General features: G+C 48.3%; 1 protein-coding gene across 3 annotated transcripts in view; it reads right to left on the reverse strand.

The window, feature by feature from the left end:
- KIF20B (kinesin family member 20B) overlaps positions 1 to 16,723 on the reverse strand; it is a 2,369,321-nt gene that overhangs the window by 1,926,431 nt on the left and 426,167 nt on the right. For all 3 annotated transcript variants that reach the window (XM_069611316.1, XM_069611317.1, XM_069611318.1), the window contains exon 4: positions 13,045 to 13,164. In XM_069611316.1, coding sequence (XP_069467417.1) covers positions 13,045 to 13,164 — 120 coding nt within the window. The remainder of the gene's footprint in view (positions 1 to 13,044; positions 13,165 to 16,723) is intronic.

Genomic DNA, 16,723 nt, shown 5'->3' on the forward strand with positions numbered 1-16,723 from the left:
TACATGGATGAATAGCACCATGGACAGGCAAACCTCATGCGACAGCTCCCACCCCTCCCAGGCAAATGAGTACGCAGACATCTACACAACCCTTGCCCTGTATGGCCTTTTGGATAGCTGGCGTCACCTACACCCAGCGGACAAAGGATTCACCTTCCGCTCTCTCCCCCATTACACGCTCACTAGAATAGATTACGTATTTCTCTCTGAAGCCTTAATGAAGATACTCCAGAATGCAGACATACACCACATTGCATGGTCGGATCACAATATGGTCGTGGTGGACCTGGACCGGGACGGTCTTGCCCCACGCAACTCGAAGTGGAGATGCAATGAATCATTGTGGTCTGACGTGGCCTTTAGGGAGGAACTGGAAAATGAAATTAAACAATTTTGCATAACTAATGATACTGGTCAGGTCGCGAAAACAAATGTGTGGGAAGCAGCTAAAGCCACGTGGCGAGGGATCCTGATTAGAGAAGGGGCCAGGAAAAAAAGAGAACGCACTTTAATAGAGTCCAACCTCAGAAAGAAATTGGACACAGCGGGGAACCTAGCTCAAACATCCCCACAAGGTCGATCCATACACCTTGCTGAAGCCAAGGAACTCGAAGCTGAAAGCCCTTGAGGTAGGCAAGGTTACCCAGACCTTACAATATTTGAAACAAAAGTATTACGAAAAGGGAGATAAACCTGATGCCCTCCTTGTGGCACGGCTTAGGGCGCAAAGGGCAGAAAGATGGGTAGACACGATAGAAAGGACAGATGGCACTTTAATAGACACAATAGAATCTTCCCCAGAAGGAATACAAGGAGGCATTCGCCTTCTTCTATGAGGACCTATACACCAGTGACCCTCCACCAGGGAGCGCAGATAATTACTAGTTGAAGTAAACATAACCCCCTCAACCACACTAAAACACAAGTGGGAAACTGATCTCGGCAGACAACTCTCCCCTAAGACATGGCTTAAGATATGCAGGAGGACATAGACAACCTCCATCTCATGTCAGTATAAAATGCACAGCATCAAACTATTATATAGATGGCATTACGACCCACTTAGACTAGCTAGAATGTTTCAGGATGTAAGCCCCCTCTGTGAAATCGGGGATATTTGGCATCAAAAGTAATGTAATGCAACTTCTTCACTTTCTTAATCCTTCTCTCTCATTCCCCTTCTCTCTCCCCCATCCCCTTCCTCCCCTCCACCTTCCTCTTTCTTTTCAGTTTCTAATTGCCTTGTTACGAATGTATCGATATCCACAATGTCCTCGTTTTAAAAATCAATAAAATCAATTAAAAAAATTAAAAAAATGAACACCCCTTTGTACAAGACGGAAAATTATACTAAACGTTTTATTGTAGGACATTATAGGTTCCATTTTGTTTGAATTAAAAAAAGGCGTCACAGGTTTGGACCCAGTTTGCATGGCTGCTGCCTTTTTCAAGTTGAATGCTGAAAGGTCTACTCCACTAATGCCCAGCTCATGAATTGCGTACAAGAGTACATGAATTTAAGCTCAGTATGATGTGTCCCCAGGTGGCAGGCACCATTTTGGGAATGGCAGGGAGTCCCTAAATTGTTGCACAGTAGAAATGGGACCAGGTGAGGATGGGCAGTGCAGCTGTCATAGAGTACCACACCATGGAAAGGTGCTAAGTGTTTACATATCCCCTGTTAACTATGGGGTGGGAGGGGGGGGGCGGGGTACAGAATATTTTTAGGGCTGCTTGCAAGGAATACGTTACTTACCTGTAACTCTGGTTCTGCAGCATTGGTATCTTTCATGGATTCACATGCTGTGAAAATTCTCGGTCGTCAAGCTGGCAATCCTCAGTGACAGAGCAGTTTAAACTTAAACTGAAATCTTTGTCACTTGTGCTCCATCAGTCATTTTGGATCATACTGCTTACAGCCAATAGAAACACCTCCCTTAGCTCCTCCCCTGTCAGCCATCTTCAGATTTGGCAGCGCACGTAAGTGGCAGTAAGAGGCAAAAGACGAGCCATGCAGGGTAAGTGCGAGGGTCGCATGTGAATCTATAAAAGATACCAATGCTGGAGAACCATAGTTGCAGTTAAGTAACTTATTCCTTCTACAGCATTGGATCGCTCATAGATTTGCATGCTTTGAATAGATTACAAAGCCGTATTACCAACAACACCCATGCTTGGAGGCAAGCTGCCAGCATAACAGACCACCGTAGACTTACCCACCTGACGTACAAAGGCCCTGGAGAACCGACTTGCTGACTGTAGGCTCTGCCGCAGAGTAGAACCTGGTGGACGTATGCACTGATCTCCAGGTGGCTGCATGGCAGATGGTAGGCTGTGGAATTCCAGAGATAAAAGCAGTGGTTGAAGCTACTGCTCTGGTAGAGTGAGCTTGGGGCCTGCCGTGAAGCAACTGTCGGCTTGCTGATGGCAGAATGAAATGCAGGCAGCAATCCACCTTGCAATGGAGGGCTTTGAGAGAGCATTCCCAGGCCCACAAGGTCCAAATGAAACAAATAGTTCATCTGCTGTACAGAAGGACTTCGTACGCACCACATAATACTTGAGAGCATGCACCACATCCAGCGTGTGCAATGTTCTCTCCGCTGGAGACGGTGTGTCATAGAATACAGGCAGAACCACCTGCTGATTTAGGTGGAAGGCAGATGGCACCTTTGGCACAAATGTTGGGTTGGTACGTAGGGCAGCCTTGTCCTTGTGAAACGTCAAATAGGGCAGTTTTATGGAAAACACCTGGATCTCCCCCAATCGGCTGGCTTAAGTTATAGCCACCAAGAACGACTTTCCAGTAAAGATGCTTAATAGATGCTTGGTGCATGGGCTCAAACGGTGGTTCTCCCCCCCCCCCCCCCCCCACCACCCTCGGGCCCCCACCACCCCCACACCTCCCTAGACTGGACATTGGGTCGAAAATCTGGCCTTAAGTCAACCCTGCTACGTAGGACTGCTCCATTTCCCTAGCTGGCGAAAACCAGTATCAGCAATGTCCACAGAGACCACAACGGCATGGTCTGATGCCAACATGCCTCTATTTAAGACCTTAAAGGCCTCTTGCTTTTTGTCATCTGGCAGGAACTCCAGCAAGGTAACACAACTTGTACCACAGCTCGTGATCGTAACGTGCAAACATGGCCATTGCATTAGCCACCTTGATAGTTGTGGCTGCGTTGGTAATGATCCTCTTACCAAAGGCCTTTGCCTCCTTTGTCTGGGAGAACAGAGCAGGATGACGAAAGGTTAGCCGACCTTTTACTGGCAGCCGGCAGTTGTGGGATGCACCAAGGTGATGAGGCCATCGTCCCAGTGGGAAAGACATGACAGACTTCCTGCACTGTTACAGCACACTCCCCTTTCGCTGCTGCTCCGACGCAAGGCCAAACAAAGACATGAGAGCATGGAAGGCCCCTACTTCATCAGGAGAGACAAAGAGACACAGAGACACAGAGAGACACAGTGAGAGAGATTTTGAGAATGAGCGCAAGTGCGCGGGAGGTGTTGCTTACCCCTCCTGGGGTGACAAGGAATGTTATCCATTTCCCTGGAAGGTCTGGGGGCCTCGGAGCGAGGTCGCCTGATAGGTTCAGTAACTGGGGCTGGAGCAGGCAGCTGTTGTTGCAACATCGCCACCAGAGTGGTTGAAGTAGAAAAATTTCTACTGACATGTCTCTGGTAGATCGATGGCTTGAGCTGAATTTAGAGCGGGTAAACATGGTATCCTGATCAGGCTGGTCTCATCCGGCGGTGAACTTCAGGGAGGTAATGTCCTGCATTTTGGCAGGTGATGGCCTGCATTTCGGCAAAGACAGTGATATAATGGCCTCCTCCCCCCCCTGCTTCCTCCAAATCCGATTGGGATGGACTTGGCTCTGGCACCACAATACCACCCAGCAGCAAGGCCATGTCATGATCTCTGCTTCCAAAAGGTCAGGGTTTTCCCAACTCCCTTGGAAGCAGATCCATAACCCAGGTTCTGAGTGCCAACCAGTCCCAATTGGGACCTTTTGGATCCAGTCCTGGCGCCAGTGGCACCAGGCTCATAAATATGCCCAGTCCCAGCGCTGGAAGCGCCGGGCTCATAATGCTTGGGTGGACTTACCTGCAGCAGACCATGCTGCTTACTTGCCTGCCAGTTGAGCCTCTGATCCTCTTCTGTTTGGAACTACTTTTCCTGTTGGGTGGGGCAGGAGCCACTCCCTAGATTCAGAACACTGGAACTCTTCTGGAAAGCAGGAACTCTTTTCTTACCTAGGCGTGGCTGTGGAAGGAGACACCTAAGCACTACAGGAGGCTATTTAAACCACACCCGATGGATGAATCTTGCTTTGCGTTATTCTGCATCCTCTGCAGCAGAACGCTCATTGTGTCTTCTGCATCTGATCCTGGGCCTAAGGAAAAAGGCTTACCATCCTGAATCCAGTCTTCAGCAACACCTATAAAGACAAGAAAGAACAGGTTAGCATTACGGTCTTCAGTGACAGCTCTTCACTTACCTGGTCCATCGGCTGTCACCAACGCCTCGCGCTGCATTCCGGCATCTGAAAGACAAAGGCTTACCTACTCTTCGTGCGCTCCGGAGGTCTTCACACTGCATTCCGGCATCTGAAAGACAAAAGCTTACCAACTCTTCGCACGCTCCGGAGGCCTTCGGCGCTGCATCCCGCATCTGAAAGACAAAACAAGGTGCGTTTAAAGACATTGGGGAACTTTAATACTCACGTGCCATTACTCCTTTCCACATCTAACCCAGTGGGTATTCCGGCACCCTGCAGCCGCTCTGAACTTGTAGTTAGAGCGCATCGTGAAGCAGGCAACAAGCGCTTACTTACGTGCTTCCAGGCGCTTCTATTCATCACACAGGCTCCATCTTCAACTCACTTCAGCCCGTCATCCCCCAGCGCCGGAACCCTGCAAAACAAGAAACATCATTACTAAAGACTTTAAAGACATTAGAATTACTCGAAACGTACCGTTCGTGCAGTAAACGACGGACAGCAGTCCTCTGAAGTCAAGAGGCCTGCTCCCCTTATCCAGTGAAGAAACTGGTTACAGCACCCTGCCCCGAGGCAGATGGAGAGCACGGCGTTCACTTACCTAAGGTGAGAGCGTTAACCTTTGGGGTTCTACAGGAGAAGAGAAAGGGAAGAAGAGGGAGACATTCAATAACCCAGTTCCTTAATCCCATATTTTCTATCTGCAGACATCTTACCCTTCGAGTCAGACATACAGTGCACAGAGGTCCAGCCCAAAGAGCCAGCCGTGTGTTACACATCACCTTTGAAGGTACGGTATACGCCCAGTCAAGACCGGCGCCTCTGCGGGAATCAGGTGAGCGTTACAGGCCACCCCAAGGTTTGGGAATGATGCCTGTGGACGGGCCGTCATTGGCAGTGTGCTAGTGTGGGTGTCAGACTTCAGTGACAACAGCACCAATAGTATGGAGGAACCCCTTTTGCCCGTCGACGAGGGAATCACAGCTGTGGACGTAGATGCAGTTGACAAAATCCTTGTGGTCGTGACAGTTGATATTTTTCGATGACGCGGTAGTCGTGGTCGTTAAGGACTTTGTTGATGTGCCATCGGGACAGTGTTGATGGCCTTGAGGTAGATTACCTGGAGTGGAGCGGACGATGATGGCTTAGAGATTTCCACGACAAGCCTGTTTTCGACATAGAAGTCGAAGAGTGGCCACCAGACTTTGACGTGGACTATGGAAAAGGCCTTGGCTCTCTTCCTCTGTTAACACCCCTTGGGCACTGAACTTTGGTTAAGACCGGTCCTTGTGCGAGGATCTGGGCTCGTCACCGGGGGTGTCTTTATGCCTCCTCTTGCTTGTGGCCTGGACTTCATGCGACCTAGACCTGCTTCGCTAGGCTGCCCTAACGAGGCAGGACTCTGTACTGAAGCCGAGCCCCAGGATCCTCGAGCCACGCGATGAGATAAATGACGATCCCTCAACGTGTTGGGAGACCTATTGGCAGATTTCGCGGTCCTGGATAACATGGTGTGGATGAAGGCAGTAGAGTCAGTCGTTGTGGTGATCCTTCACGTAGACATTCTTCAGCCCAGAGCGGGAGCAGGTCTTGCACAGGCTTTTCCTTGTGGATTCCGCCATGAGGTAAGCCCAACTGCGCAGACAAAGCTTCGTCGAAGATTACCGGCAGCAGGAACGGTCCATGAAAGTAGCACTTTTGCCAACGCCCGTCGTCGAGTAGATGTCGAAAAATATGACATGCATTACTTACCGTAAAAGAATTTCTGATGGTTGTATCTGCTTAGATTCACATGCTGTGCACAGTCCGACATCCAGTGGTCACTGCGGAGTATTGCACCTTGTTTTTCGAAAGTCGAAAAGGGGACGTCGACATAGGTGTGTCTGTAATACTATCCCTATAGTGACGTGTAGTATACCCACAATCCCTCACACGTCGAGGTCCCTCTGTTTGTATTTTATCTGTCATGAGGGAGCCTTATGACTAACGTGAGTGAGTACAGAAAAGAGAGAAGTAATAAGACGTCTATGTTCCTTCCATCCGAGCGGGGAGGAAAGGCAGGCGCATGTGAATCTAAGCAGATACAACCATCAGAAATTATTTTACGGTAAGTAATGCAGGTCTTCTGATGTTTGTTGATCTGCTTAGAATCACATGTTGTACATAGACTAGCGAGCAGTACCCGGAGTTGGAGGTGGGTTGTGAGAAGGAACAGTAGAGAAAAGATGTCTTCGTACTGCTTGTCCCACCTGGGAATCAGATCTAGAATGGGCATCTAGACAATAGTGTTTTGTAAAGGTGTGTACAGAACTCCAGGTTGCCGCCTTGCAAATTGACTCAAGGGGAACATTTGCAATTAATGCTATGGATGCCCCAGTGCCTCGAGTAGAATGTGCTCTAGGCTTGAAGGGCATTTCTCTCTTAGCAAGAGAGAAACAGAGTGATGCACTGGACAATCCATCTAGATATAGTGGATTTGGAAACTGCATCTCCTTCTCTTCCTGCCGCCACTGAGACAAAACTGATTAGTCTTTCTCAGTGGTCTAGTTCTTTCCATATAAAACATGACCGCTCTGCACACATCAAGTGTGTGCAGGCTCTTTTCTCACAAGTTAGATGGGTTTTGAAAGAACGTTGGTAGTTCTACAGACTGGTTGACATGAAATTTTGAAATGAACTTCGGTGCAAACCTAGGGTGTGTGCGTAGAACAACCTTATCTTTGTGAATTGTTACAAAGGGATCTAATATAGAGAGCGCTTGTAGTTCACTCACTCTCCTAATGCAGGTGATAGCTATCAAGAAAGCAGTCTTAAGAGTGAGATCCTTAAGGGTTGCTTTATGCATGGGCTCGAAGGAGGAGCCCATTAGCCTGGTTAGTACAACGTTGGGGTCCCATCCGGGAGCTGGGTGATATATACGAGGGTGAATTCTTTTCACTCCCTCCTTGAAGGCTTTAATAACTGGAACTTTCCACCATGACACCTTATGTTGAGACGTAGTGTAGGCGGAGAATGCAGCTAGGTGAACTTTAATAGAATTAACGACTAAACCTGAGTCCAACAAGTGAGTCAGGTATAGAACAATCTGTGTGGGAGAGCAGTCAACGGGGTTGATGCTCTTTGACTTACACCAGATGACGAACCGTTTCCACTTGCTAGAGTAGCAGTAACAAGTGTTCGGTTTCCACAGAGATGCATGGACATTCTCAGGTCCATGCATCTCTGTGGGAGCTGCACATGTCCAAATTCTATGACCTCAGGAGCCAGGCTGCCAAGTTCAGGGTCTGTGGGCATGGGTGCAGCGTTTGCCCCTGTCCTGTGACAACATCTTGTACGGGCAGGGTAGTTTCACTGGAGGAGACAATGACCTCTCCATCAGACGAGCGAACCGGGGTTGGCGGGCCCACATGGGGGCCACCAGTATCATGGTAACTGGTTCCTGGTGCATCTTGTGCACTATCTTGTTGAGAAGGGGAGTTGGGGGAGGGGGGAGGGTGGAGCATAGACAAATTTCCCTGACCATGTTATCCAGAGATCGTTCCCCTTGGAGCGGTTCTGGGGGTACCTAGAGGCGTAATCTTGGCATTGGATGTTCTCCAGAGTTACGAACAGGTCGGTCTCTGGGAAGACAATGTCTTTGTGTAGTCGCCATTCGTACTCTGCGGGCAGAGGGAAGTCTCTGCTGAGTCCGTCTGCCAGAAGATGGAGTTCCCCTGGTACATGTTGAGATAACAGGAACATGTGTTTGAGAGCCCACTTCCAGATTTTCTGGGACAGCTTGGACAGTCCTGGAGAGTGAGTGCCCCCTTGCTTGTTCAGGTAGTACATGGCCGTGGTGCTGTCTGTGAGGATCAGCACTGTTTTCCCTTGTAGGTGTGTCTGGAAAGCCTTCAGTGCTTTGAAGACCGCCAGCAGTTCCAGCAAGTTGTTGTGTTTGGACGCCACACTCTTCCAAACTCTGTGTGCAGTCTGATGGGATAGGTGAGCCCCCCCATCCTGTGAGGGATGTGTCTGTGGTTAGAGTGGCTTCCACTGCGGGGGTGGCGACTGGTTTCCCCAACACGAGGTTTTCCTTCGACCACCAGCGCAGCCAGAGAACCAAGGCCTGAGACCACCACTAGATCGTCCCATTGTCTGGTGGCCCGACACCACTGGCTGTTGAGCCACTCTTGCATTGGGCGCAGGCGTGCGTGAGGTACCAAATAAATACATGACGCCATCCTTCCTCGCTGTCGCATGGCTTTGCGTACCATCACCTCTCCACCGGCCACATATAGAGAGATCTGAAACAGCATGTTTTGGACCCTCTCGTTGGAGGGGAAGACGAGGCCGTCCTTTGTTCAAATTAGAGCCCCTAGGAATTGCTTGACTTGGCTGGGGGTCTAGACTGGACTTCTTCTCGTTGATGGAGAAGCCCAGGTGGAACAAAAGGTCTACAGTCTTTTGGGTATTTGAGAAGCACGTTTCGTAAGAATCCCCTGTTATGAGCCAGTCGTCGAGGTAATGGTAGACCGGAATGGACAACCTGCGCTGGTGTGCCGCTGCCACTGCCAGTAACCTTCGTGAATACCCTTGGCGCTGAGGCTATGCCGAAGGGTAGCACTTTGAAGTGATAGTGTTTGCCTTCTATCATGAACCTGAGGTATTTCCTGTGCGCTGGCAACATTGAAATATGAAAGTATGCATCTTTCATGTCCAGTGTTGCCATATAATACCCCTGTGTGAGCATGGGGATTACTTCTTGCAAAGTCACCATCCAAATTTCTGAGGTTTAACGAATTTGTTCGCTGGGTGCAGATCTAATACAGGGCGCATGGTTAAATCCTTTTTGGGTACAAGGAAGTACACTGAATAAATACCCTCCTTTACCTGTGATAGAGGCACTGCCTATGGCTCCTTTTTCCAGCAGCAGTTCGACTTCCTGAAGAAGGATGGAGAGGTGTTCCGGTGATGCTTGCAGGAATGATGTTAACCGGCCCCCGAACGGAGATGCATGGGAGGGGACCCGAACTTTCCGGTCATTTGGTGGTGGTAGCCGGGGAGCCTCTGGGAGTGGGGCCCCCAACTCCTTCCCTTGCCACGACATTGTCCTCTTTGCGCATACGGTCCATTGGTTCCCTGAGGGGAGGACCAGTTGCTGGCTGAGATGTATTATTGTTGATTTTGTCGTTGGCCACGAAAAAAGTGCCTGTTGCCATAACCTCGCTTATTAGGAGGTCTTGTTAAGTGTTTTGTGGTCCTTCTTAGCTGTTTCCATTGCGTCATCAACAGCCTTGCCAAACAAGTTGGAGTCTTCAAGGGGTTTGTTGATGAGGGACGTCTGTGTCTCTGGCTTGAAACCTGAGTTTCTGAGCCAAGCATGACGCTTAAGAAGTGCACACTGGACTAGTGACCGGCCAGCTGTTTCCGCAGCACCTCAGGTGTTCTTGATGATGCTGTGGTTTACCCAAGTACCTTCTGTCACAGTGGCTAATAAGCAGGTTCACAAGGTCTCAGGGGCTTCTTGTAGGCCTTTGCGCAACAGTCCCCATTGGGCATCGGCGTAGCTAGCCAACAAAGTTGTATTGTTCGCAATGCGCTATGCAAAAGCTGCAGATGATGTAATCCTCTTCCCTAAGGCATAAAGCTTCTTCTCCTCTTTGTCCGGGGGTGCTTCGCTAGTAGATAGCGGAACCCCCGCCTTTTCCCTCGTGGAGGTTACTACCAGGGAATCCGGTATGAATGACCCCTAATATATAAGGGATCAGAAGGTGAGGGGTTAAAAAGCTTCTCGATCCTTGGATTGACTCTAACCAATGCAGGTGTAGATAAAGAGGGAACAAGGCGTCTCTTAATTGAGGCGAGAAGGGGTATGGCTTGGCTAGCAGACGGCTTTTCCTTAATTATTTTCTCAACGAAATCTACTTGTGGGGTAGTTTCCTCCGTCTCAATTTGAAAATGTGCTGCCACCTTGCGTAGCCTTGCATTGAAAGTGGGTTGATCATCCACAGGCAAAGGGTCTCTAACCGGTGTGGTCTGAGGAGAGGGGAGATCTAAAACATCAGGGTCTGTTGACACCCCTGGTGACTGCTAGGGCTGTGGTTCACATATGTCTGGATCTTCCTCAAAGTCCCCTACAGTGTTTTGTAGATCCTCAGTATTTAGGAATTCTTCCTCTTCCTGAAAATGTGGATCCTCTTCAGTGAGGTCATATGTATCAATTTCTTCGTTAAGTGGGTCAAAAAGTCTTGGGAATTTGGCCCAAGGGTCTTCAGGGAGCACCTCCATTGGCCTTTTGGGTGTAGTGTGTTAAGAAGTGGACACAAACCTATCTTGCCTGTCCATACAGGATTCAAATCTTTCCCTAGTCCACTGGGATAACCCTGAACGGTCTAGTGGCGGAAAGGCTTGCTCCTCCGCCTCTAGGCGTCGAGATCTCTCCCATAGCGTGGAGGATATACCCCCGTCGCCCTCTGAGAACCCTTCTCGTGGGCCTGGCACTGGGGACGTATCTCTGGGTTTTCCCTTCGACATAGGGGGGGGTGGGGGAAGGTTCCGGCGTACCCTCTGTAGATTTCGGCACCTCTCTGACCTGAGCGGACTTTGGTGACTCCTTCACCAGCCATTCCTGCGCGTCTTTGGAGACTATTCTAGCTATCCTTTCCACAACTAGTTTGTCCGTCGAGGGCTGGTCGTGAATAGTTTGGCGGAGCCGGATCCTTACCGTCGACGGACGCCCTCTTACGAGGCGTTTCGACTGACATTTTGGTGGTAGCGCCCTTAGTTGAAGACGGCCCAGTCGCAAGGCGCGTATGCGGCGAGGGCTGGCGACCCCTACGGTCGGCAGAGGCTGCCGGTTAATTCGGCATCTCTGATGGCGCTTAGGCCTTCTTCGATTTACTCGACGAATGGCCGTGGGTTGTGCGTTTAGTGACTTTTTCGTGTGAGACAGCGTCGCCGGGGTGTACATCCTCATAAGTAGGGCCGGAGCCAAGCTTTTCGGGGCCGGGGACAGACGCGATGGAGCGGGTGCGCTCCATTGAGAGGTCAACAACCTCCGTTAGAGAGGTAGCATTATCACTATCCCCCTCGTCACACTCGGCGGCGGCCGCGTGTGAGGAATCAGCCTTCGACGTGCTGTAGGCTGCCCACCTCTTGACCCTCTGTTCCTTCAAAGTTTTAGGACGAAGGAGTTTACAGGCATCACACCCGGCCTCATTGTGGTTGAGAGGTAAGCAGTGGTTACACCGCTTATATGCTGGTCCTTCCACGGAAGATTGCTGTTACAATGTGGGCAAAATCTAAAAGGAGTCCTCTCCATAGCTGAGGATGTAATTAGTGATAACGACCCGGAAGGAAAGGGGGGAGAAAGGGAAAGGCATTCTAGAAGAAACAGAAATGTCCACACCAACCCCCACTATCCCTACTGTGTAGGCCGGCGATGCCGGGCCACGTGTTAGGCAGCGCCGATAGGATCACCTCCGTCGAAGATCTTGACTCAGCGGGGAAGTTGAATGGCCGTCGAAAGAGGGCTGGAGTTGGGTTAATTAAACAGTAACTGATAAATCGACCAAGGGTCGAATAAACGTTAAATGGCAATGTCTCTTACGAGCTCCGCATAAGGCGACCAGTATTCTGGGCGGAAAAAAACAATCTGAGGGACCTCGACACATGAGGGATTGTGGGTACACTACACGTCACCATAGGGATAGTAGTACAGATACGCCTATGTCGACGTCCCCTTTACGACTTCTGAAAAACAAGATGCAATACTCCGCAGTGACCACTGGATGTCGGACTATGCACAACATGTGATTCTAAGCAGATTAACAAACATCAGAAATATTTTTCCCAGAAAAGTTGTTCAATTCCAACTTAATTTGTAGAAAAGCTCAAGAGATGATTTTTGAGGACTAACATGCAGTAAAAAAAATAAATTTATAGGAAGAAGGCCGAAACGAGGAGGCAAGTGACGAGTTTCTATTGGCTGTGAGCAGTATGACCCAAAATGACAATGGAGCACGAAAGTGATTGAAATTTCAGTTTAAGTTTAAACTTCTCTATGTTACTGAGGATTCCCAGCCGGATGACAGGGAATATTCACAGCAAAGCCTACCATACATACTACTGGATCCTGTGTCGTCCATACCACTAACCCACATAATTATACTTTTCTTACGGGAGGACGGATACAGAGCCCAGAGAGAGAGTGTGAGAGATACAGAACATGAGCCCAGAGAGAGCTCAGAGCGAGAGAGAGAAAACGGAAAGCACCCAAATTGTCAGGCTACTACAAATTCACTTTTTTCTTTTTTTTTTTTTTTTTAGAAAGTGTTCTGACATTCTCTACCCAAAGTGATCCAAGGACAAAATTAGTGGTACAAGAAGCATACTCATCTAGTTAGCATAACAGAAGGACGCAAGAGCATATTGAATGAAGGAGCTACAAGAACATTACGAACAAACAAACTACAATTTCAGGTCAGTTTATAAAGCACTATGGCTGTCTGTGTTCCTACAAGATGTCTCAAGTTGAAGTGTAGTAACTTTTCCTTACATGCGAAAATGTGAATCTCTGTATCATCTGCGTGTAGCCTTTGTCACTGAGCCGAATTGCCAATGAATTACTGGGTGCTTTGACCAGGACACATGTGGAGTCTTCCATTTGCACACAATCCTAGAAGAGAAAACAATTGTAAACATGGTGAAGAATAGGGGATCCAAATGAACAGCAGAAGGTACACATGTTCAGGTTATGTAGTGCATACCCGTAACGGACAATATTAACCTGGAATTTAATAGGGACATTTCTTACTAACATGACCACCTCAACCTAACAACCATTCACAACCCATAGACATGTAGGCCTTGCAAAGATGATCCTCTTTGACTATTTCAAATCAGGATCCTGTGCAAAATCAGGTTTAAAAGTTACTCACCTTTTTAACAGTTTCAAATTTTGTCTTACTGTTCCCAGTCACATGAGGGGGGGGGGGTTAAACTCCTATTTGGCAAAATGGAAATAATTGCCTCACACATAAATCAGCATTGGCAAACCCAAAAGGCCTGGGTTTGAAAATGGAGGTTACTTACTTTTGTAAAACCTTAATTGGTACTAACACGTCTTACCCTCTTGCATTTGCAGGGTCAGATCACTTTTCCGGTGCTCGTTGTAGCTGTGTCATTTAAGACTATTCACAATGCTTCCATTTCATTAGCGTCTCATTTTGCTCAGCAGCGTCTCATTTTGCTCAGCAGCGTCTCATTTTGCTCAGCAGCGTCTCATTTTGCTCAGATCAACACCAGCTCAAGCAATCATCCAGATCTCATTTGTATGCCCATGAAGCCATGGATAAGGCCACAATATTTATACTTGCTACACACTACTGGTGAGTGACTGATCTTTGGGGAGAAAGGAATTTGCCCTTTATGCTGGGCTAGAAGCTTGCAATTTGGACTGTGGCCATCTTCCAGGAATTCTACAATGCTGTTTTCGTCCTGTAAGGCAGGCTATATACTTGCACATTGATTAACAAAGGTTTAAGCAGGGGGTGTGGGGTGGGGGAGGGGGCGGGCGAACAGTTGCATGTATTGCTATTTTTGGGACAAAAGACCATCACCCTAAAGCATAATTAGGTCACATTGGAAGAATGCAAAAGGAAGAAAAACAATCTCCTTTTTAAGATGAAATTGCATTAATACGTTCCACACCAAAAAAAATCCAAACTCTGAGCAGCCTGCTCTTTTGAACACACAAGAAAAGACAGCTTCATCAACACTTCCTGCAACTCACATCTTGCGGATGTAATAACAGCCAAAATGACCTGAGGAGCAGGATTGGAGGGACACCAAAGGAGGCAGCCTCAAGAACGTTAAATGCAGATCACAGGAATGGACAATAAAAGATTTGAGGGGGAAAAGGATTTAAGACAAAACCCACAGAAAACTGCCGAAGGGTCGAAACAGTAACACAAGAACCTTACTTAGCGGTCTTTTTAAGAACTGAAATCAGCATCCAAGTAGCCCTTGACGACACGAAGAAATGAGCCCTCTTGGCATGGGATAATCAAAAAGTAAAGATGGAGCACAACTGATCATGGTACTTATCAAGGTTTCAAACACGTTCTTCAATGAGAGTCAAATATCTTTGTAGTTAGTTATGTAGCACACTGCATGATTAACAGAACTTCTCCAAAGAAGTTCCAATCTCTGCACCTCAGCCTTTCATGCCAGCATGAAGTTTCATATTATGGACGTAACAAGCCTACAACAGATTCACCTTCAAAAGGAACTTCCAGGGGCAGCACATCTAGGAGGTTTGCATATTATGTCCTACGACTGTCAGAATCAATGTTGACTAGAACCTTGTTAGGGAGAATTCTCTCTTTAGGCTGAATTTCCTAACCTAGTGAGTCCCCCAGCAGTTTTGCTGGATTTCTGGAGTTTGTTTTTTTCTCCTGCCAAGAGTGAGACTCTTTCTCCCACTCTTGGACATGATTGAGGGGTTCCTTTGACTGTTAATGGGTTTTATGGGCTATGGGGTCCTTTACTCCATAGGGCCTCATGTGTTTTTACTATGTGTGTTACACAGCACTCTCTGTGCAGTGACACAGGGGTGTCATAGTGACACCCCACCATAGACTCCATACCCTGGGACGGACTCCTGTCTCCCAGGGCATGTAAAGTCGCCATTGGCTTTACTAGTCCCAAATTATTAACAGAAACCGGTACAAACCATCATAGTGTGGACGTACTGGTCGGGGAAATTCGATTGCCCTGGGGTCTGTTAGTCGAGGGGGCACGTCTCGGTCCCCCCCTGATCGAGTTTTGGCTGGTGGCAGTGGATACTACTTTTTATATTCGACCGCAAATATATCCCTATGGGATTTTCCCATTGTTCGAGGCTACCAACTTTAATTATTTAATTCTAATAGCCTCGAACATACCGCCGGTTTATTTATTTAATATTAATTCGCCGGTTGGAATTTTTTGCCAAGACTCGATTCTAAAATGGCATTTGTGTTCTCTTCTGCGACTCCAACCCAAGCCGAGCCCTTTGTTCCACTTTTTGGCGGGCTTCTAAACAGAAGCCTCCAAAAGTGGTGCCACTCTGTCTGGGTACCACAGGGTGTGGGAGGGGGTTTAGGCACCCTGGACTGAGTTACCATGGTAACTCAAGTCACACTCTTGTGTGATTAGCCCAAGTGGTGAGCCGGCCGGCTCACCACTTAGCATGTTTGATTGACAGCTAGGCTGGGTGAATGGGGGTATGCTGCATAAAAGCAGGGCTTTGGGGACAGGAACTTCAGAAGTCGCCACAGGACCTGAGAATTCGACGAGGGAGAAGCTGAGTCGACCAACCACGATGACACCACCGGTGGAGCCCTGCGGAACTGACTCACCACTTCCCGACGACAGAAAAGATCTCCCGGCTGGAGAGGCTTCTTCCCCTGACTGGTGGGCACAACCAGTTTACCTTCTTCTCTTCGCACCCCAGACCGGTTTGTGGTCGAATTGCCCGTGCCAAGCACCCGGGTAGCCGGATAGCCACTTACCACTGGACTGCGAATCAACGGACCGCTCCTTGTACCCGAGAAACTCTGCGGCTGGTTTCTTCCCTGGCAGTGCAACGGACTCCTGTCTTCCTTCCCGACGAGATCCTCTCTTCCCCCGGACGAAGCACCGACTTGCATCCGCTGCCAGGAACAACTGCCCCCGCTGGAGTATTCTCACCACTATAAGGGACTGTGTCCGCCAGGCCTCCCTTTCTAAAGGCTGCTACAAGGTAATAATAACCCCTTAACCTTCTGGACTGGGCTGACCACCTTGACCCTCTAACTGGTCCCTTTCTTTGGTCCAACTCCTTTTTGAACCGTTACAAGACTTTTGTGCACTGCAACCATGTGACCTTGTACACATTTCGTTTTGATCCTCTTAAAGCGGATCCGGCCTACTGACTCTGAATTCACAGTGTTACTTTGCCTTCCTCTCTTGTTGTGTTCGTGAAAAAGTGTTGGGATCGGTTTCAATTTATTCTCTGCTTTTCTCTCCCTTTTTAAAACGAATTATTAGAGTGCCATCTACGTTAAGCGCTCACCGCTGTCTGAAAATAAGTGGGGCTTTACTTAAGATTTGTCTAATATTCTTTTAAGGGAGTGTATATCTTTTAGTAACTATGTTTTTGAATTGCTTACTATTAGTGCCTGTGTGTTTTTCTAGATGTGGTTTTAAATAAA

This window comes from Ambystoma mexicanum, chromosome 8, assembly GCF_040938575.1.
Source record: "Ambystoma mexicanum isolate Mex_15411 chromosome 8, UKY_AmexF1_1, whole genome shotgun sequence".
In the NCBI taxonomy this organism is placed as follows: Eukaryota; Metazoa; Chordata; class Amphibia; order Caudata; family Ambystomatidae; genus Ambystoma; species Ambystoma mexicanum.